We start from the raw sequence: 22,516 nt of genomic DNA, 5'->3' as shown, positions 1-22,516 counted from the left end.
ATAAATAAACCGGATTTTTGTTCTAGGTAATAAAAACATATCAAATCTACATAGTTGAAATTATAAATAGTTATTAAAAAAAAATAACAAAATACAATTAATAAATAAAACAGAAATGCTTGATATATTTTGTTGTTAAGGCTGAAACATGAAACAAAAGAGTGGTTAAACAATCAATATATTTTGTTGTTTGATAATTTGAATGCAAAGAAACATAAACACTGGCTTGTACAATCATGTCATGTCAGATCTTTTCAATCTTCGCGTCTTCAACGATACTTTTTTATACATCGTCGTTAGACGTCTCCACACGACTGGTCCCAGCCCATTAATACCATTTACTATTCATTGAAAAAACCGCTGACAACAGTTTTTTTGGTGTTCACAGTTTTTTCCACTATTCGAAGAGAATTACTAATTTATAAAAAAAAGTACGATTTTGATATTATTGTTATATGATTAGTACTGAATCCGAATTTAACAGTATAATTGATGCAGAGGATGAAATAATATAGTAGTAGTAGTATCTAAAAGATACCCACACGTGTTTTGAGACTATTGAATTACATATTCTTTTGTTAAAGTATGATGGAAATTTTACGGCTATTTTGCTAATTGCTATTGTCTTATCTACGTATGCATACAAAACTTTGACATATAATCCTGATCAATCCCTCTAATTTTAAGACAAGGTACCAGTTTAAAAAAATATAATGTATAGATTAATATTTTAAAAACTGTAACTATAGCATCTAGCTAGTAAAACAAGGACGAGCCAGGTTGAACTGGTTAGTATCTCTCGACTGTTGATGAGCCACGACTCCTGTTTCAACATAGACCAACGTGGCTCCTTCTATCACTTGAATACCTGATACGTGTCGGCCATCTCCTTAGGCCCCCATCTCTCCCCTATTCATATAAGTATTGAATACCAAATCAGTCACTTTTTGTGGTGTCGTCACTTTACCCCTCTTTAATACCTCTTGACTCTAAGGGTTAAGTGAAGTGAGTGAAACTTAACAATCGCGGGAGAGAATGGGAAGAGCGCCGTGCTGTGAGAAGGTAGGAATGAAAAAAGGGCGGTGGACGGCGGAGGAAGACCAGATTCTCTCCGACTACATTCAGTCTAACGGCGAAGGCTCGTGGCGTTCTCTTCCCAAAAATGCCGGTAAATTATTTCTATACTCTCTCTCGAGTCTCGATCGCAGGCATGCATTATAAGAGAATTCCTTTTTTTTTTTTTCTTAAAACTTAGTATATATATATATATATATATATATATATATAAAAGAGAAGTTAATCAATCTCTGCATAAATTTTAACAAAAAAAAAATCTCTAGGTTCATTTCTACAATTAATATAAAGTTGTCGTAATCGTAGATTGTACTTGATGAATAGTTCGTCAAGGCATATTAATTTGATTTTAACAAATTAGAAAAGGTAAAATTTTTGGTTCGATGATATAAAAATAAAAATAAAAATGGTATATTTGACATTTATAAAATTTGAAGTTTTTACTCATAATCAATTTCAAATTTTCAATGAACTAAAAACTCAAATCTTTACGTATCGGGTGTTGACTGTAGGAGGTGTGAACAAGAAATTTCTGTATTATAAAACAAGTATTTAGATGTATCATCGTTTCATTTTCTGCAGCTAATGTAGAATGATCTGTTCTGTTTTGCTAGTTGTTGATAAAACTGACGATTGAACTATCAATCGAAAAAATATATTTTTTTTAAAACTATTTTCCTATCCAACAATATTGGGATCGTAATATTCTAAGAATATTATGCAACTGTGTGGTCATATACCAAACTTATTTTCTTGATCTCGGATATTATGCACTCTAACTTCACAAAAAAAACAAAACAGCTCTCTATACATGGAGAAGATAAAAAATGAAGAATCGTTGACTAAAATTTCTTATGCGTTAATATCTGACGTGGTTTTTTTTTTTTTTTTGAATTTGAGTAAATTTTTTAAACAGGGCTAAAGAGATGTGGAAAGAGCTGTAGATTGAGATGGATTAACTATTTGAGATCAGACCTCAAGAGAGGAAACATAACTCCCCAAGAAGATGACCTCATTGTTAAGTTGCATTCCACTTTGGGAAGCAGGTAACTTTTATTTATGTCTATATCGTACTTTGAAATAAATGAGGTTCTAAACTTTAATAAAAACATGTATATGATAATATGTTAACGCTAAAATGCAGGTGGTCAATAATTGCAAGCAATCTACCGGGAAGGACAGACAACGAAATCAAAAACTATTGGAATTCACATCTCAGCCGTAAACTCCACGGTAACTTCAGGAAACCAACTGTCACTGATGTCGTCGAGAATGCTCCTCTGCCTCCGAAGCGTAAACCCGGAAGAACCAGCAGATCAGCCATGAAGCCCAAATTCATCCCAACCTCTAAAAACCCTAAGTTCGTAATAAAGACAAACACAAACGAAATGGTTTTGCCAACTACAACAATAGAGATCAATGGAGAGGGAGACAAAGAAGACGCATTAATGGATTTGTCAAGTAGGAGCATCAGTGGAGCCAAGGAACCTGGTTTAGGACCATGTGGCTATGGAGACGATGGTTATTGTACCACAAGCATTAATGGCGACGATGGAGGTTTGTGTATCAATGACGACATATTCGATGCTTGTTTTCCACTGAACGAGCCTGATGCTGTCCACGTGTCCTCATTTGAGTCGAACAACGTAGAAAACTCCGAGCCATACGGAAGCAGCTCCGCCTCCGCTGGGCACGAAAATATCGAATCGATGGCTGATGACTTCATTGACTGGGACCTTGTATGGAGAGAAGGTGAAACCCTTTGGGACGAGAAAGAGGATCTTGATTCGGTTTTGTCGTGGCTGTTCCAGGGGGATGAAAAAGAATCTGAGAGCAGACAAAAGGACTCCAACGACTTTGGAGAACCGTTGGATTTTGAACAAGAAAACAAGATGGCTGCTTGGCTTTTGTCTTGAACAATTGGATACCATATGCATTTTTTCATCGGTCGGATTAAAAAAGTCCCCACGTGGCTGGATCTGGTCCGTTATCTTCTTCATTAACTAGAGGAGACGTATTTACGTACCAAAAAGGAAGACAAATGAGGGTCGCTATCTTACGTTTAGAAGTAAGATTTGGTCCCATAGTCACTACAATAATGCCTCACGTGATGCCATGCACTATTGTCTCTACTATTTATTTCCCTTTTTTATACCGGTAGCCGTATGATACGTTTTTAAAAATACTTCATTATATATAGCCTATAGAAAAATATCTTTATAAAGTTCATGGGATGGACCATTCCTACGAATTTACTGCAAACTCAGACGCATTTCATGTGCCGACATGTACTACTAAATAGTACTAATTAAAATACAAATTATGTAAATTGTATAAAGCTACGAACTACAAACAAATTGGTGTGACGTCTTCCCAAGAAAGTTACTTGGGTGTTAGTATTACTTTACTTAGGTTAAAAAAAAAACAGTCCTAAGAAAGTTACTTGGGTTGTTAGTATTACACTATTACTTTACTTAGGTTAAAAAAACCTTGCCCAATTAGCCCATGACTGGTTTTTCCTTTTTTTTTGTTGCTATCATTTGTGTCATCTGATTATTATTATTATTTTTTTTAACACCTATCATCTGATTAATTTTATTTTTAATATTCTGATTAGTAATTCTGTTGAATAAAATAGAAAAATCAATGAATATTAAAACCATAATACACAAAGAAAAACTGAAATGGGCATTGTCTTTTATAGTTCTTTTATTTACAGGCCAATTAACAAGGCCCATATATAAAACCGCCGTTGTTTATAGCTTCCCTCCGCTGATCTAGTTTCCGGTGGAGCGGCGACGATGTTTGCGGGGAGAGTACGAGCTTCTCTTAAACCTTTGTTCGATGGAAGATATTATAAAAGCTCCTCGGTGACCAGAAATGGTACGTTATTCGTTACTCTTCTTCCTGAATTGAATAAATTATTGCATTTCTTAGAGAATTTTTTTTTTCTTTCAGATAATTGAATCCCCTGAGATTGAGATATGTAAACTTGTCGAAATGTCTAATTCGGTGTTTCTCAGGTGAAATTACAGAGGTTTCGAAACGTATTCTACAAGAGAGGTGAGGTTTGAATCCGTATATTGTTACTCTTTTTGGGTTGTTTCGTTCGTTAGGGTTTTTATTAGTAACAGTTGGACTTTTTTTCTTGTTGGGTAGATTCAGAGATGGAGAGCAGATTATGAGTAGCACTGGAATTGGACTAGGACTCAAACTGTTCAACCGCTCATTTCATAGCTCTCCTCAGTGTTCTGATACCTCAGAATCTGATGTAAAAGGTACGCTTCTTTGTTAACCAGAGAACTTGGATGATTGAGAGAATAGATGATAAAGATTTTGTGATCTTGAAAATGGTGATTCTTATTATCTGTGTGAAAGTACCTTTCAGGAGTGAGAACACTTGCACCTGCTTTATTTAGTCACCTTGAGGATGATTTATTCTCTGAGTTGGGTCCTGTAGAAAAAGACTTGGATCGGAATGTGATTGTGAAGATGTTAACTCAGAAGCCAGAGCTTGTTCAGGTAAGCTTTATATATATAATCTTCTCCTTCTGTCTTCTATATTACTGAAGTGAAGCTTTCATTCACTCTATCCTTAGGATGAGGTTCTTTTCGCTGCAATGGTTTATTGAGCTTATTTATGTATGTTTTATACCAGAAAACTAAAAGCAAGAAGAAGAAGAAGAAGAAGAAACATGACCAAGCTTCTGATTCAGTTTCCAAACCAATGTTGTTGACTGAGAAGCCAGAAGTTTCTTGGGTATACCATATTTATGTTAAACCTTTTCTCTGGACAAGATTTTTGATATGAGAAGATTGAATGCTCGTTATTGTGCTTTTCTTACCAGAAAACCAATGGCAAGAGGAAGACGGAAGCACATGCTTCTTCAGCAGCAAGAGATGTTTCGGATTCAAATGTTTCATTTTCCAAGCCAACCATGCCATCATCGTCTCCTGTTCAAGATCTCAATTCCAAGTCTCAAAGCATAATCAGTCCCAGTTCAGAGCCGAGAAATGAAAGCTCCAAGGGTTCTGCTACCTCCAATACACCCTCAAATCATCCCTCTTCAGTTGTCGTTATAAGGATTGGTAATTTGAACTCGAAAACAGCTGACTCAATGATACACTCGATGTGCTTGTCGCTTGGCCCTCTCGAGGGTCTTGCTAGGGTTAATGAGGACACTGTTGACGTCTTATATCGTGTGAAAAAACGGAACGAGGCAGATTCTATACTGGAAGAGTATGTGAAACAGAAGAAGATAAAAAGTCTTTTTTTGTTTTTTTTTTCCGGTTCTTTGAAACAAAATTCCCTAAAGCTGTTCCTAATTTTGTTTCCAGGCTAAAGGATTCAACGGTTGATAACTCTCAGTGGACGGCTGAGATTGTACCAGAAGCCGAAGAAGCTTCTAAAGATGAAATGGGTCTGAGAATCACCAGCTGCTGCAAAAAATTGGATAAGCATCTGCTTATGCAGCGCATCCTTGGAAAAGACTTGGAAGTTCTACTCCATTCTGTAATGCATCTGGAGAATCATCCAATGGCTCGTGATAGGAGGCAAAAAGGTTTTAGTTTAGGATGTTCCCAAGAAGCCTAATGACGATCTTGGGTATCTGTTAAGGTCTTGCAGTTCCTTTGATAATCAATTGAATTAGTGTTTGATAAAATTTAAAAGTAAGGGAGTGTAGCGAAACTAATACGAATTACAGGGGGCAATAAATTTTTAAGTCCGTTAATGAAGGCGGGTGTTGCGGTAGTGAAAAGGACTGTCTTCCCCCATGTTTCAAAGAGTTGATGCAGCCATGGTGGTGGACTCCGGTGCTCCAAAGTTACACTGGTTCCAATCTTGTAATCTCCTACAGTCCACTCTGTGGCTTCATATCCTATGTTTTTGCTATCTATTTATCTCAATTTTTTTTTTTGAACAAATATCTCACTAAGAAAAGAAGAAAAAACAAGTAAAAGTATTATTATTACACGTGATATAGCCTATCTGGAAGGTACTGACTGGGCTTAATTATATTAGGCCCATTATAAATAGCTTATTATTTATTTGTTAGCCCATTATTAACTCGACTGTACTGTAAGTGTAGCTTTCCAATTAAGAATTGACAAATAAACAAAATTTTGTTCTTGTTGTCGTTGTTAATTGCAAGTTTAAAGTTTAAACAACTCGAGCGGAAGGGTGGAGTTTCTGATCGTGTTGAAACGTGAACACAAAACACCAAAACTAGGGTTTACCCGCTTCTATATTTGAAACTTTCTCAAAAAGTCCAATTTTGACTTGTAAACTATATAAATAAGTAATATTTTACTAAAGAAAATTAGAAATTACAGCTTACATTTGTGTCATTTGATATCGGAAATAGAAAGTTCCCACGCAGAAACAGTGTGAGACAGATCAGATCAGCACAGCTAAGCAATGAAGTGTACAGTAGTTACGTAGACGATTGATTGAAGTGACACCCTCCACCACTTGTTGTCACTTATAGTTTTTGTCCATAAAACTATTTTCTACTAATATATTAATTTAAATATCTCCTTTTTTTTTGTTTAATTGAAACTCGTACGACTTTAGATGTGAATCATTAAGATGTGGGATGTATCCGTGGTTATAAAGTTGCACTATAGGTAAACATTGTTTTAGTTAAACATCATAGATAGTAAAATAAAATTATTCTAAAGTAAAATAAACAAAATAAGAAAATGTCTTTCAAAACTATCTGGAAAAAAGTGTCTAATAATAAATTAAAAAATTACGGCCATGATTTTTTTAAGACTGGCCATCCTATGAAAGATTTTAATAGTGTATTTTTCATCATAAAATATATTTTTTTAAAATTGCATGAGTTATTATTATATTGTGATATGATCTCTGATCAACTGAGTTAAGATACAAATAAAAACAAGTAAGCTAGTCCGCTTATAAAGCATATTAAGGTCCCATGACATGACTGTCTTTAATGTAATCTGTCGCAAATTATTACGCTTATTGATTTTTATGGAGAAGAAAAGCCAAAAACCCAAAAAAAATGAAGAGAGATTTTCACTTTTCAGAGGAGTGGGTCATGTCAAAGTATGGACCTCCTCTGTTCTGTTCTTTACTACTCTTCTCTTACGACAACTCACGTGGCCTTTTCTTTCGTTTTCTAATTTCACAAAATGTATAAAATCAGAGAGCTTATATATAAACCTTGGGCCCAAACTGAGACAAGTTCATGTGGGTTGAATCGTATATTTCAGATAGATAAGACAGCTAATCTTTATGATGTGCGGTGGATCACTAAGTAGCTATACGTGCACGTCAAATTATATATTATTCGGTTTTTATTTTCAACGACAACTTTTGCCGCAGCAGTGGCAGCAGAAAACGACACCGTTCGTATTCGTTATTTATTGTAATTATTATCGTCTTTTAACCCAAATTCATCTATCTAATCATAGTTATGAAGGAGATTTGCTTCACATTTCAACATAACCTAATCTAATATGAAATATCTTATTGTTGAATCAAGAGTGTAGATATTTTAACTAAGGACACAAGGAAAAAAAAAACCATATAGAACTCATGGTAGGGATGATAGTGAGTGATATTAACAATATAATAAAGCATATAGTAATATTTTAGCAAAAGGCCAATTAGATAAGACTTGAAAGATGCAGTTTCAATCACCAAATGTTAAATAAGACAAACCACAAATGGGTCATGTAGATGATGAAGATGCTCTCTCTTCTTAACTCCTTCACTCACATTACTCCAAAACACAACAACTCACTCATGGCCCCTCCTCTCCAAATTTTCTCATTTTAATTATTTTAATCTCTTTCTTTTGCAGATCTCACAGAGTACTTACAAAAAATTATTGCACTCTCTCTCTCTCATGTCTCAACAAACTAAAACCCCACCCCACCATTATTGTTTTCATTACCTTAACTACCTTGTCCAAAAGACCACTAAAAAAACTCACAAAACTGTTTTTACTACAACACATCACTGTAATATTTTTTCTTAAAGATTCTGAATACATTCCCAAGAACTAAATAGAGAATCATAGTAATCAAATCTAAGAACTGAAAAATACAATGACATATACTATATAGGAGAGGATTCATAATCTATACATAAAAAACATTTTTTTGCTTAATCTAATTGATGATGATGACTTAACCGGACGAAACTGGGTTTAAGCTACGGGCTAAACCGTTCATGGCGCTGTAACCTTTGGAACTAAACCCTAAACAGCCAAAGAGCCCATGCCTGTAGGGCAAATATGTCCTCTTCTTCATCTCCTCTGCTTGAGCTCTGTTCGTTGTGTAATGTAGCTCGTGAGCAGACGGCTGTGATCCTCGCCGCTTAGCTATGCCGTTGGTTGGTTTTCCGACGGACGGAGTTTTCTTCGGCGGCGGTTGTTTCTGTTTCTGCTTCTTGGATTCGTCAACTACAGTTTCTTGAATCGGTTTCTCTTCAGCAGCAGGGTGAGGAGATTTGAGTTTCTTGTCTTTGAAATTGGAAGGAGAGAATGAAATGTTGGACCAGAACTTCTCTTTCGCGTTGCCTCTTCCTTCGCTTTTGCTACGATGAAGCAGATCCTTGAGAAAGATCCATTTCTTGGAGTTTCTACCGTAAGAGGATGATCGTGAAGACGAAGCTGAACAAGACGGTGTCGTTTCAGCTGAAGGCACGTTTTCGTCTTCTTGTAGCTTCCTTATAATACACTCCTTCACCTCTCTCTCTCCGGCGACTCCTTCTCCTTCTTCTTCTTCTTCTTCTTCATCAACTTGGTTCCATTGGTGATACGCTGCGTTTCGTAGCGGGGAGAGAGATCTGGCTTTCCGGTGAACAGATCTGCTTCTTAGTTTGAGATCTCTGCCACGCTTCATCTCACCGTCTGGTTTCTTGTCGTCGCCGTCGTCGTCTTCCTCGTTCTCCAGATCTAGAAGCGGCGATAGGATCTGAGGTCTCTGAAGATGAGAGGAGAGCTTCATGGGCTTGATCTGGCCGTTAGAGAAGAGCTCTTCAGCAGAGGTCATGGAAGGACCACTGCTCGAAGACAGCCTCGAGGAGAAGTCAAACTCAAAGTCGCCGCAAGAAGAGGAGTTGAGCTTTTTAGGATTCTCGGATGAAGAAGAAGAAGAAGAAGCAGAGCAGAGGAAGAAATGCATCGGACTCGACGGAGCGCTGAAGAAATAACCGGGAGGAGGACCACGACCGGGACTAGAGGGAGCACTAACGAACGGGGTGGAGCAAGCAGAGCCAGAACCAAAGTCGTCACTGAAACGCGGCGTTTCAGGATCGCCATGGCCAAAACTCTCAACAACATCCATAGTAGTAGTAGTAACTAAGTAAGATTGTGACTGTTGTGGCTTCTTTCTCAAGAAAATGTTTTTTTTTTTTGGTGCAGAGAAAGAGAGAGAGAGAGCGCGAGGAGCGAGGTTAACGAAGCAGAGTTATACTACGTATTTATGTTGTATTTTTTTATTGACATTTTTCTAATTTTTTTTTTGTGCGATTCTCAAAACCTTTATTTAATTTATTTATTCTGTATAATATTCTTATGCTATTTTCCTGTAGAGGAAAAGTAAATTACAGTATACGCGATCTTTTTTCATAAATTGTTTAAATTATCTGACATGTTTGTTTGCATGATTATATAATATTATTACAATAAAATTGTTTTTTTTTTGGTTGATGAATTTGATAATGTATTAGAGGTAATGCAATGGTTGTTGTTGCTTAGGATTCTGCAGGCTTGATCCAATAGAATAAAGAAGAAGAATCTACGGATGTTTTTTTTTTTGGAATTTTTTCATTTCTGTTTTACCAGTTTGCCCATCACCATCTTTCTTTCATATATTTACTTCGTTTTTTCAGAGAACAAAACATTTATTTTGTTACGCAATGACTCAATGAGTAAAACGACCAATGCTATCGCGACATTCACTAATATATAAATAGTAGAATCATTCAAGTCGGCTTATATAACTTTTTCTACTTTTTCCTCTGACATAAGCTATAACTCTCACTTTTCAATTTTTAATTTTCAAATAGAAGATCTAGCTGATCTCTCTCAATAAATAATATGAGCTAATATCCATGTTTGTGTTCGTGTATATTTATTTCGTATCAGTAAAACCCATTTCAAAATTTTTTTATCATACTATTTGAATATTTGTTTCGTTTGCTCATGTACTAAATTTCGAAACGTATGAATTTATTTGGACTTCAATTTTGTTGCTTAACATCTCTCTCTCTCTCTACATGAACATGATGACTACATCAAATTTATTTTATTGCATATAAAATAATCGAGTGCGTGCAGAATCTGGAGAAAATCACAAAAATGATTAACGACAATACACGAAAATAATTAACACAAGCGGGGGGCATTATTGTAAATCGATAAAGGTTATTATGGGTAAAGCGAATAAAAAAAGAAGACGTGGCTTCACGTGCTAAACTATGATCGTGCGTAGAAGGTGCTTTGCTTTGGTCTCTTCTCTCTCGTGTAATTTTATAAAAATTACATGGGCCTTAGTAAAGTATAAAAATTACACACTTCCCCATGCTCGTGTAATTTAATAATCGTACTAACTTAAATGGGCCTTAGTAAAGTACATGGGCTTCATTAATATGTTAAAAGATGCATAATTTGGGCCACCGTGTTGGACCTGAATCATTGTCTTGCCTTTATAAAAAACACTCTTTTGAAAATCTCACCAAAACAAAAAAAGTTGCCGGAGATTATCGCCGACGACAGGCTTAAGGCATGATTCGCCGGAAAATACAAAGAAATCATCCGTGTATAATCTGAGAATACCTGTTCTTGATCCAACGGAACCCTTTCTTGACGGTGGCTTTAACTTTGCCTTCCATAGCGTAAGCCTTGTACGTTGCGATTCTCTTCTTCCTCTTTGTTTCCGCGTCGAATAATTTCCACGGAGCAGCGGTCGCATGCGTCGTCGTGGATGCACCAGGCGGTGGGGGGATACTCTGGTGAAAGTCCGGTGAGACGGGTCGAGTTGAGTAGGTTTGTGTTGTTGTTGTTCCATCAACGCCGTAACCTTTACCGTTAACGATCTCCATCCATCGATCAACGGCTACTGTTCTTTGGTTCGACCCGAACCCGTCCATTGTCTCTAGAGCTCCTTCCGAATTAGGAAGAAGCACCGGTAAGAGTATGGATTTGGATGGTTCTTCGATTTTAGGATCGATATCAGATTAATAAGGGGGGATTGTGAGAGGCTCTGCGATCGATGAGGAGCTTTCTCGTTTTTTTATTTATTTTAATGATGGTTAATTTTAGAAAAATAAAAGAAAACTTGGGAAAAAAATGTGATTTATATGGTAATTTTGTTAATTCTCTTCTTCTTTGCCTTTACAATCTATATTTTTTATTTTTTGCAAGTTTTCCACTTATATATGTATATATACTAAATTATAAGGAAAATGAATCAATCCATATATTTACCTTACAGTTTCAAAATGATAATAACATTTTATATGGTATCTTTGTAATGTATGTTAGGTGGAAAATTTTATCTTTAGATGGTTTGTAAGCTGGCTTCCGATGATAATACATTTGGGTCTTGTTTTAACAACATTCGGCCCAATGTTTTAATAGTGTATTAGGCTCATAGCAAGAACAAGTTGATTCAAAAAACAAAACAAAACTTCTGGTCTGTAAGTGTAGTTGTTCTGTCTATTAGTGTTTTTAGTTATATATTTTATAAGAACTGATTTCATCCCTCCACCTAGAATTGCATGGTCTGATTTGGGCTAGAGAACGTTTGCTAAACCACAACCATTTTTGTTTTCTGTTCATTAACAGAACTAATTGGAAACGGATAAAATGGCCAACGTTTGTTTGTGTGAGAGTCTTAGAAAAAAAAAAAAAATACTAGTTGCGTTGCATCTATGTATGTAGAAATGAGTTTCTAGTAAACAAAACAGTGTTGCACGCAATTCCCGCTTGCGGTGGTAGAGGGAATCTATCGATTTGATCAAATCACAGCTCAATGGTCTCATTAATTAATGTTCCCATTACGTTTTCTTCAGTCAAATGTTTCCCACGATTATTAATACTAATATTGTACTTTATGTACATATGAGTGAAACCGATGTAGCCGCACCTAAAACATGCTACAATTTATTTGATTTAGACATTTTAACGTAAAATACAGTAATTTTCAAGACATAAAAACTATACATTACACTATAACAGACACATGCGTGTCTATCTCACCCTCTATAATCTTCTTTAGAAGCAGACTTGCGACGAAGAAGAAGAGGGATCCAACGGTCAGGATTAAGCAGAAGAATTGTCACATGGCCCATGAGAGTATCGTCACACTCACACAGCGTCATTATTGCAAAAGTGATCGATTCACACTAAAGGCCATTGCGCTTATTACATAAATATAGATTATGTGATATTCGTTAGACACAAAATACCAAATGCTGAGATATTTTTATTGAGTATTGCCTCATGACAAGAAATCACATATCGTCGATCAAACAACAAAGGGAATCAACGCTAGTTCACAAAAACAATCAATGGTAAACACTCTTCTTCACTATCCGAACCATTCGTTTTTTGGATATTAACTTCTTCACAAAAAATGTATAAATCGAATGTCCCTCTCGGGACATGATCATTCATTGTTTGATTTATTGCTAACAAATTATAATCGTTATGTTAATAATAAACTTAAAAAGGGAATGAAAAAAATGTCAACCAATATCATACCGTATATTATTACGTATAAATAAATACATATAGATGCGTGTAACTAATCACGTGTATGCAGCTGCGTATACAGTTGATTTTAATTAAACCATTTAGGTCTTCCTAGCTAGAGTCATTATTATAAAGGGAACCCCAACCAATATATCTCTATCTTCCTCTCTTTAATTTCCTCATTCGTCTCTCTTTTTATTATTACTCATACACATCTATCGATAGCGAGAGAGAGAGAGAGAGAGAGAGAGAGAGTGATGGAGATAACGCCGAAGAGGTACTGGCGGAGGTGGAGAGGATACGAGAAGCTTGATGGGTCATCATCATCAGAGAAGAAACCGGGTCGAAGGACAGGGAAACGGTTAAAATGGATCCGACCAGAAAGAAACGGTTTTGGAGGATCAAGATCGTGCCTAAACTGAGGATCCTGAAAAAGGCGTCGCCCAAGAAGTTTTTGGTGTGGCTGCGTGATTCTTATGTCAAGATGATGATGCGTTTGGCTAACTCACGGGTTGTCGGATCTTCTGGATACGGTGGATCCGGATTTGGGTCGGGTCCAGTGAAGGAGTATGATGAGAAAATGCTCGTGGAGATTTACAAGACGATATTGATGGCGCAGGCTCAGGGGAATCTCGTGCACCGCGACACACCTAATAATAATATCAACAACAAGATTGCTTCTGAACCAGCTGTTGTTCCTGTCTCTTCTTCTCTTGTTTCTTGTTAGGTAATAATAATACAAACAATTATCCTTTTTCTTAAAAGAAAAATTTGTAGTAATAAATTTCCAACGAAGAAGAAGAATCATAAATTTGTTTAGTACTATTTCGAGATTGCTGATAGGGCTGAGTTGTGATTTTAATCTGTATCAAATTTTACATAATAAGAAGAAAAAAATAGTACCACCCACAAGATAAATAAAATAGATAGTGGACTGTGGGTCCAAATAGTAATGTTTATTTAATGCGTTTTTTTCTTCATTGATTTATCAAAGTTTTGTTGGAAATATAAAGGTTTGCATTTACATCGTAATTATTTACGGTTTGTTGTACGGTTGTACCAGTCATGTCTTTGTGTGTACAAAATTTTATACTATATCAAAATCGTCCCTATAAGTAAACTAAACCTATAATTAATCTAATTTTGTTGACTGTTAAGAGGAAATTAAGTTGACCACTTTTGTTCAATGAAAAAGCGCACGGCAGGCATGTGAGTGTATTAATTTAATAACCAGAACCTAAAGACCTAATAATGTGTTCATTATGAACTAGTGGGCCTAACCTTTCCGAGAAAGCTAGCATCTTCACTCCTTGGTCTTAACAATCCTGGGCGAACGGGTTCGACCCGAAAAAACCGAACCGAGAAACCCGAAATTTCAGTACAGAGAAGAGCTCCAACCGATCGGCGAAATTGATTTGCAAATTCGGATATCGGTTCGGGTCGGTTCGGTAATCGGAACCGATCGGTTTTACCTAAACCGAGATTCTGCAGACATATATAAGAGAAATGAATCATTAACCCTAATAATGTTTCATTTTCTTCTTTGCCTCTGCGGCTACGCCTCTTGCGAAACTAAAATTGAGAGTTCATCTCTTTCTCCCATCTAATCCACAATCAGCATCACGTTTCTACTCCTTCATCAATTCATCATCTTCTTTCATTCTCAGAAATCTCAATCGTTGTAAGATCTTTACCCCTAAGATCGTAACCGTGTATTTCTTATTAAAGGATAAGCTCTTCTTTCTTCTTAATCGCTTATTCGTTTGATTCTATGCTGATTTGCTCGCTAAGCTCTTCTTCATCACCAAGCTTACGAGTGGAGTAACTGGTATATCTTTAGATCTGACCCATTTTCATCATATTTTCATATTTTAACGGACGGAGAGATTGAACGGTCGGACATCACCAACGCCGTCGCCGTCGCCGTGTCACCGTCTTCAACAGTTGAAAACCCTAGTTGTTAATGGGTTGGGCCTTGTAAATATATTAATTGGGTTTGTAAATTTGTTACGATTATTTTAAATATGTAATGAGTTTGGGCTTTTTTAAAGCCCAATATCCATATTATTTGTAATTCGGTTTAAATTAACCGAACTAGAAAATATTCGGTTTTATTTCGGAATTTATTTTAATCCCGTTAACTGACCCGAATAAACCGTATACCGACCGACCCGAACCGAAAATAATTTCGGTTTAATTCGGCAAGATTTATCAAAAACCAAATTTCATCAAACCCGAATAACCCGACCTGATTAACCCGTTTTCACCGAATGCCCATGACTAAATTGGTCTATCTATACCGATACCTAAACGTGTATGTATGATAATCCTATCAGTTTATTCATCGATAGACAAGACAATATACTCAATATTACATTTGAATATTACTATATTTGGGCTAATCTTTGTCGGTGAAATACATTTGAATAGTTGCGTTACTACAAGTAATTAGTATTCCTTACAAACTTATTGGACTCGTTAACACCAATTTAGTCATGGGCATATTGTGTAGTGTGTATGATTCCCTTTAATAAATGACTGTGTAGTGTGTATGATTCCCTTTAATAAATGACCATATTGCGTCAAATCTTTAGTACTGTACTTGGGCTTATAAGTTCCGAGCCTATAATGGGCCTTAAAGGCGTTTTAAAATATATGGCTATTTCATAATTATTTCCTCGAGTCAATAATTCATTCATTATACATAGCTTCTTCATGTATATATTTTTTTTTTTTGCTAAACAACTTCTTCATGTATATTAACTTCATTTCATACATTTAAAGTCTGAATTGATATTATAAAAAGTTTAATTGATTAAATCTTACTTTAAGTACTAAAAGTAAGCATAAGGTGTGAAGTTTGTTATCGATCTTCCACGTACATCAAGTCCTGACCCAATAAATATGGCCTCTATGCTTTCGTCTCGAAGTTAATAAAAATGTAGAGTAATTCGCCAACTCCTAAACTTCTAATTTCTAGGTTCATTACTTATGGCGCAAGCAATCAATGAACATAACGAGTTTTCCACGTGGTTCCTAGGATACAAATAGCCATCGTTGTTGTGACCCCAAGTAAGTGTTAGCGGCTTCATTTGCAAATAAATAGCGTGGACTTTTTTTATTTTGTCCCCCACGATATATATATAGATCCAATGTATCATGTATGCGTCTCAACGTTTCCGTGCATTGAGGTTTATTTAATTTATAAAACAAGCGCTACTACTTCTACTAGTGTTTTTTTAAACACTATAGCTTCCTTTGAATTTTGTACACATTTAATTCTATTGAAATAGTTGAATCTTAACATTTTGTTTACTCAATAAAGCATATTAACAAAACTAAATAACGAGATGATAAAAAGGAATCTCAAATTACAAAATTGTTTTAACATTTTGTTTACTCAATAAAGCATCTTAACAAAACTAAATAACGAGATGATAAAAAGAATGTTAATTACAAATTTATTTATTCTCTCAATTATGTTACGTGTATGTACATGTGCACCTTTGATTATATTATAATTAATAAACCAGGTGATATAAGTTAATCACGAAAGAGTTGACCAAAGAGCATAAAGTCCATTAGCTCAGCAGTGAATGAATGAATTACTTGAACGTCTGTTGTGTGGCACATGGAGTTTCGTGGTCGGTCCATATAAGAAAACAAGTCACATAATATGAAACATTTGTTTATTGATTCTACAATTTTCGGAACATTTCATACTCGTACTGAATTGTCCGATACTCCGATTCATTTTCTAATATATTTTTAAAAATTTATTATATAGTTATACAATGACATATGAACCATCCATGGTTGTTATCAATAGTGAAATATGAGTTTACTTGTGTAAAATGAATCGTTTTATTTGTAAAGATTTTTGAAAAGTTTAATGAAAGATTGTAAAAGATTGTTTAGAGAGTTTGATTGATTAATTTTTAAAAATCTTGTAAAATACTCCAAACAATTTCTGTATTTTTGTGATACTTTCTATGATTTTATTTTGTAAAGAAAATGTCTAAAATCATGAACCAATAACATAGTAATTGAATTCATTAATAATCTTAGATTCTTTTGTTTTAATTGAATAATACAAAATTTTTAATGATTTTATAAAAATCTGAATCCAATAACCTAAATTTGTTAAGATTTTAAATGACTTTTTACAAATTACAAATTAATAACACTAAACTTTAACAGAGTTTAACAAAATCTTGATCTAATAACAACATACTATACATAACATTTAAATTCTTTAAATTTTATTCAAATCTCAGTCCAATAACCCCATTTAGTCCTTCACAAATAACATAGTTGTCTTGTAAGACTATTTTAAATTTAAAATAAAATAGGAATGGTACATTTCAACTGTCATATTGGGATGTTATTTATAATTTCCGACAATATAAAATTACAATTATAGTATATATCTCTTTTTTGAAAAAAAGAAGAAGATGAAAGTGACGACGAAGCGTAAAGTAGGCTACACGTACCTGATATGATGCTTATACACAAATAATTGTCTTTGGGGTTGAATAGACTTCGTATATATGTTACCGACATTGTTCTCCATGCTAATCACAAAATGATATTTTAGTGATAAATGAAAAAATATACGTAGTGAGTCACGTATAATCTCGTGTATAATTTGTTAACATAATAGTTTCGTCAAATATGCAAACTAAATAACTATTTTAAAAAGAATTTTCCAAAATAAACGAATTCGTAAGTCAATTGACAGATATATATATAATCCAAGTCGTTTTATTTTGTCCCGTTTCCGGTTAAAGATCCAAATCTGAAAAATCTATAACAATTAATACAGTTCAAAAGTTCACAGGAAAGTAACGGTCCTATTATATAACACTGAATCATGAGGTTCACTTGATCTGGAAATCTACACTTTTATCAGCATTAATAAAGATATAAAGTTTTTTTTTTTAATAATTGCTTGCGATATGAATGTAATTAAGTTATGGGAAATTAGGTTGTATAACCAAAAAGAATACTATAATTTATAAACTAACTACATTAACCATGTATTAATTATATACTCTATATTATATGTATAATACCAATTTTTATCCCTTCATTACCCTATCTCCAGCCCCCACCACCATCCTCTCACCACCACCACCACCACTCTCCAGCTGGCCACTACCATCACCTCCAGCAACCACCGCCGGCAACCACCATTGGTAACCACCTCCCGTGTCCACTTTCATCTCTTTATCACCATCACCACTTGGGTTCTCAATATACAATCTTGTAGGATATAGTTTTCATTTTCCGGCGATTTCCGGCGACATTTTCCGGCGAACTCCGACAACCACCACCGGCCGCTACCTCCGACCAACTTCTCTGACTACCTCCGTCAGCTACCTCTGCCGTCCACCGCCGTCGGCTACCTCCGCCGGCCACCGTCGCTGGCTACCTCTGCTGGCCACCGCCGCCGGCTACCTCCGCCGGCCACCGCCACCGACCAACGCCGCCGGCCACCGCCGACCAACGCCGCCGACCAACGCTGCCGGCTACCGCCGACCAACACCGTTGTCCGCCCACGCCGACCAACAACCATTACTGCCCTCCACCACTTAAAAACACTAAATTGGTAATTTTACACTACCCTCATCCTAATCTTCTAATTTTTTAAAATATAGTATTATTTTCTACTATACTTTTTTTGTTTTGGTTATTGGGCTAATTCACCCTTAAGTTGGGAATCAATCAATTATAGTAATAAAGATTGGTTTGGTTGTGTGCTGAATCCTTAACTAACAATTACTTGTTCCAACTGGATTAGGATATTATTTAATCTTGTATATCAAATGTATTTAGCCGGGAAGTAATTAGTGACTGTACTTCGTCTCCACGTTATAAATTATTAAATTATTTTGGTTTAGTATAAGTAAACAATCAATATAAGAGAAAAAGTAGTAATACTCAAAAGACAGCACCACTACTACGAATACTTTTTGTTTAAACGGACAAGACCAGGTTATCCGGGTTGTTGGTCAAAGGTAAGCAAAGATGGTTTGGTGTTGAGATGGACACATTAACCGCCGAACAGGGTAGTCTCAGCACGTAAATGGCTAATGTCACGAAGAACAGTTTTAGTTTATCACTTATTGTAATAAATCACGTATTTGTCAATAAATTCATGAATCTTTTCAGTCTTTGTTTGTCCTTTTTATTCGGTTTAGTTAAATGTTTTACGACACTTGTACCTATATTTATTTGTAAAGTTCAGCTAATAATAAGAAAAAGAAATGCATATAGGCCGCATATCTAATTCAATTTCAACCGATGGCTGTTTGATTAGGATTTTGGTTCACGTTTGGTTTGCATTTTTTTGTTTTTCCATTAATATTTATTAAAAACATAATATCAAAGTGCAATGAAAACAAATAGGTTTTGTTAATTTTAAAGTGTTATAAATTTGAGATTATAACATAACTTTAGTATTTCGAATAATTAATGTTAATACACAATTTGAATTTTTTTATTTAAGTTAATCTTAAAGTGTTATTAATTTGAGATAACAAAACATAATCCAGTAAATCTCTGTTAATTAGTATATTTTTAATTTAATTTAATGCATATTAAATTTAAATTAACATAATTTACTGATTATAAAAGGTAAATTACAAACAATTTAAATACTATTAAAATAAAATGTAATGAAAAATTATGAGATTATACGTACTATAATAGTTATTTTTGATATTCAAACTATATTAAATTAATTTAATGATTATTAATATTAAATTAACATAATTTACTGTTTATTAAAACTAAGTTAATAAATATAGTTATTATTAAAATTTAATGATTAAAATTGAAATTATACATAGTAGAATAGTTAAAATTTGATATTCAGACTATGTTAAATATGAATAGATTATATTTTGATATACAGTAATGTATACTGTAGCATTAAAAAAAAAAAGATTTATCTACCAAAAAAAGAAGATATTTTTCCATATAAAAGTCGATTTCAAAATCAAAAGATTGAATAGAGATGGATATATAAATAAGGTCACAGTAGGCTGTCGAGAAAGAGAAAAAAAAAAAAAAAAACATAAAAATTTGCTATGATTAGGCATACAAATAAAAAGTTTAATAAGAGAGAAAAAATACACAAAATCTGTTTGTTGGCTAAAGAGAAATCGAAGGAATAAGTCTTTTTTTCTGAGAAAGCCCCATCTCTCTCTCTCTCTCTCCGCTTTGCTGCTTATTCTTTCTTCTATTCATCTTCTATTCATTCTTTTGTAATTACTAAAATAAAGAGAGAGAGAGCCTAAAGAGAAGAAGGAGAGGAGGGCGTAAAACAGCAGACGGTGGCGCACCGTAGCACCGCCCCCTCCTAACCTGCGCCTTTTTCTTCTTTCCGATATCAAAAGATTCCTAAAATAATTTTGATTCCTCTCCTCCTCTCTCAGGTCGCTTCGATCCCACGGCATATAGTTTTCGATCCCCCCCCCCACCCAGAATAATAATAATAATCCGATTCTTACCTTGGTCTTCTTCTTCTTCAGATGCATTCATCTACAAAACTCTGGCGGACATCAAAGGAACCCTAGCTTTTCTCCGGTCTTCTATCGCCTCCTCCTCTTTCGCCGCCCATCGGTGGTTTGATTTCAAATCCAAGAAGAGAAGAAGAAACGTATCAATATTAATCTCCTCCTCCTCCTCCTCCACAGGAAGATGCTTTGGATAATGAGATTCTCCGGTTTATTCTCCGCCGCTTTGGTCATCATTGTCCTCTCTCCTTCTCTCCAATCTTTTCCTCCAGCTGAAGCCATCAGATCCTCTCATCTCGACGCCTACCTCCGCTTACCAACCTCCGATCCACAGACCCATAGGTTCTCCTTCAGAAAAGCTCCCGTCTTCCGCAATGCCGCCGATTGCCCCGCCGCCGACATCGATTCCGGCGTCTGCAACCCTTCCTTGGTCCACGTCGCCATTACTCTCGATTTCGAGTACCTCCGTGGCTCGGTCGCCGCCGTGCACTCGATCCTGAAACACTCCTCGTGTCCCGAGAGCGTCTTCTTCCATTTCCTCGTCTCCGAGACCGGCCTCGACTCCTTGATCCGCTCGACCTTCCCGGAGTTGAGGTTCAAGGTTTACTACTTCGATCCCGAGATCGTACGGACCCTGATCTCGACCTCCGTCAGGCAAGCGCTCGAGCAGCCGTTGAATTACGCCAGAAACTACCTGGCTGGTCTACTCGAGCCCTGCGTGCGCCGCGTGATCTACCTAGACTCGGATCTAGTCGTCGTCGATGACATAGCTAAGCTGTGGAAGACGAAGCTGGGGTCGAAGACGATCGGAGCTCCGGAGTACTGCCACGCGAACTTCACGAAGTATTTCACGGCGGCGTTCTGGTCGGACGAGCGGTTCTCGGGAGCATTCGAGGGGAGGAAACCGTGCTACTTCAACACGGGGGTGATGGTGATGGATCTAGAGAGATGGAGGCGCGTGGGGTACACGGAGGTGATAGAGAAGTGGATGGAGATCCAGAAGAAGAGTGATAGGAGGATATACGAGCTGGGGTCACTGCCACCGTTCTTGCTGGTGTTCGCCGGAGAGGTGGCTCCGATAGAGCATCGGTGGAACCAGCACGGGCTAGGTGGAGATAACGTGAGAGGAAGCTGTAGAGATCTACATCCAGGTCCGGTTAGCTTGCTTCATTGGTCCGGTAGTGGTAAACCGTGGTTCCGGTTAGATTCCAGACGGCCTTGTCCACTTGATACTCTTTGGGCACCTTATGATTTGTATGGACACTACAACTCACGCTGATGATTGATGATTGATGATCTCTGTTTTACATATTATATAGTCTCTCTCTCTCAGTCTCAGTCTCAGGTAAATTCTCTCATCTCTCTCCTTCATTCACTGGAGAAAAAAAAATTAAATTCTTTCTTCTTTCTCTCCATTTTTTTTTCTTCTGTTAAGATTTTTACAGACTTTTGGAATTTGTTTTCTTCGTCGTCCTCTGTATTCTATGATTGTTCTGTGCATTGAAATAAACAAAAAAAAAATGAAAAAGAAGAAGATAGGAGATACTGAATTCAGATTTGTTGTACAGACTTTTTTTACCATATGTTTTTATATATATGATTCTGTCATTTTTTTTTTTTACTTAAAACATTAACTGTCCCATATATATAGTTTATCGTTTGATCCAAATTAACACAAGTTGATTGAAAAGATTTCACCGACAGTCTCTAGTTGTTTCTGAGATGCTTTTCAAATTAGAGTAAGATTTGTTTCAAAGTTGGAATAATATGATGGAAAACATTGCAAAAATCCCGAAGAGGCAGAACAAGGACACGACTCTTCCAAGAGTATGTCGTAGTTATAAAAGAATAAAAGATGGTGTCGGTCTCTTTGCTTACTTCACCTTTTTTTGTTTCTTTTTTAGTGCTTCGACTCTTCTTCTTATTTCATTAGTGGAAGGGACTGATTATAATAAGCTTTTGAAATTGATATATGTATATGCGATCACACTTTGATCGTTTGATTGTCCTCCTCTGGTTGGTTCTTAACCAAAAAGTAAAGCACTTTGCTTTCAATCAGATTAAATTAACTTAACACCTTATGTATTTTTTTGTGCTGACATTTGTTGTTGTTGTCACAACATAGTTGGATGGATCTATTTGATTGATTCATTGGTTTCGGTATTCGTTTTCTCTTTTCCGAAG

The 22,516-nt window shown here is 35.8% G+C and overlaps 5 protein-coding genes, 1 long non-coding RNA gene and 1 pseudogene across 15 annotated transcripts; 5 read left to right on the top strand and 2 right to left on the bottom strand.

Moving 5' to 3' along the window:
* The first annotated feature begins 949 nt into the window (after positions 1–949).
* Positions 950–3,333, top strand: LOC147940689 (transcription factor MYB11-like). Its single transcript, XM_087456966.1, has 3 exons — positions 950–1,168; positions 1,991–2,120; positions 2,219–3,333. Exons 1-3 carry the CDS (start codon positions 1,036–1,038, stop codon positions 2,988–2,990), a joined length of 1,035 nt encoding a protein of 344 aa, XP_087313092.1. The 5' UTR covers positions 950–1,035; the 3' UTR covers positions 2,991–3,333.
* A 103-nt stretch (positions 3,334–3,436) lies between these two features.
* LOC104699624 (uncharacterized) lies at positions 3,437–6,049 on the top strand. Of its 9 annotated transcripts, none has more exons than XM_010414961.3 (8): positions 3,736–3,957; positions 4,098–4,137; positions 4,234–4,352; positions 4,463–4,596; positions 4,733–4,834; positions 4,923–5,314; positions 5,413–5,692; positions 5,781–6,049. In XM_010414961.3, exons 1-7 carry the CDS (start codon positions 3,876–3,878, stop codon positions 5,666–5,668), a joined length of 1,125 nt encoding a protein of 374 aa, XP_010413263.2. In that variant the 5' UTR covers positions 3,736–3,875; the 3' UTR covers positions 5,669–5,692; positions 5,781–6,049. The 9 variants fall into 9 exon arrangements, with proteins under 9 accessions (XP_010413267.2, XP_010413263.2, XP_010413262.2 ...); XM_087457889.1 differs by having other exon boundaries at positions 3,756–3,957; positions 4,033–4,137; XM_087457888.1 differs by having other exon boundaries at positions 3,797–3,957; positions 4,110–4,137.
* Positions 6,050–8,046: 1,997 nt separating this feature from the next.
* On the bottom strand, positions 8,047–9,759 carry LOC104699623 (uncharacterized). Its single transcript, XM_010414959.3, has one exon. It carries the CDS (start codon positions 9,394–9,396, stop codon positions 8,236–8,238), a length of 1,161 nt encoding a protein of 386 aa, XP_010413261.2. The 5' UTR covers positions 9,397–9,759; the 3' UTR covers positions 8,047–8,235.
* Positions 9,760–10,675: 916 nt separating this feature from the next.
* Positions 10,676–11,309, bottom strand: LOC104699622 (uncharacterized). Its single transcript, XM_010414958.3, has one exon. It carries the CDS (start codon positions 11,201–11,203, stop codon positions 10,865–10,867), a length of 339 nt encoding a protein of 112 aa, XP_010413260.1. The 5' UTR covers positions 11,204–11,309; the 3' UTR covers positions 10,676–10,864.
* A 1,496-nt stretch (positions 11,310–12,805) lies between these two features.
* Positions 12,806–13,634, top strand: LOC104699621 (uncharacterized; annotated as a pseudogene). The gene has a single exon (XR_015560739.1). The product of XR_015560739.1 is annotated as an uncharacterized LOC104699621 (transcript).
* A 697-nt stretch (positions 13,635–14,331) lies between these two features.
* LOC147940688 (uncharacterized) lies at positions 14,332–14,933 on the top strand. Its single transcript, XR_015562799.1, has 2 exons — positions 14,332–14,490; positions 14,601–14,933. It is a non-coding gene; the product is annotated as an uncharacterized LOC147940688 (long non-coding RNA).
* A 4,827-nt stretch (positions 14,934–19,760) lies between these two features.
* Positions 19,761–21,940, top strand: LOC104699620 (putative galacturonosyltransferase-like 7). The gene is made up of 2 exons (XM_087457886.1): positions 19,761–20,251; positions 20,348–21,940. Exon 2 carries the CDS (start codon positions 20,517–20,519, stop codon positions 21,609–21,611), a length of 1,095 nt encoding a protein of 364 aa, XP_087314012.1. The 5' UTR covers positions 19,761–20,251; positions 20,348–20,516; the 3' UTR covers positions 21,612–21,940.
* The last annotated feature ends 576 nt before the right edge of the window (positions 21,941–22,516 follow it).

The sequence above is a fragment of the Camelina sativa genome, chromosome 7, assembly GCF_030686135.1.
Source record: "Camelina sativa cultivar CO46 ecotype springtype chromosome 7, ASM3068613v1".
NCBI lineage: Eukaryota > Viridiplantae > Streptophyta > Magnoliopsida > Brassicales > Brassicaceae > Camelina > Camelina sativa.
Note: the sequence above shows the minus strand (reverse complement) of the source record. Positions and strands in the feature narration are given on the sequence as shown.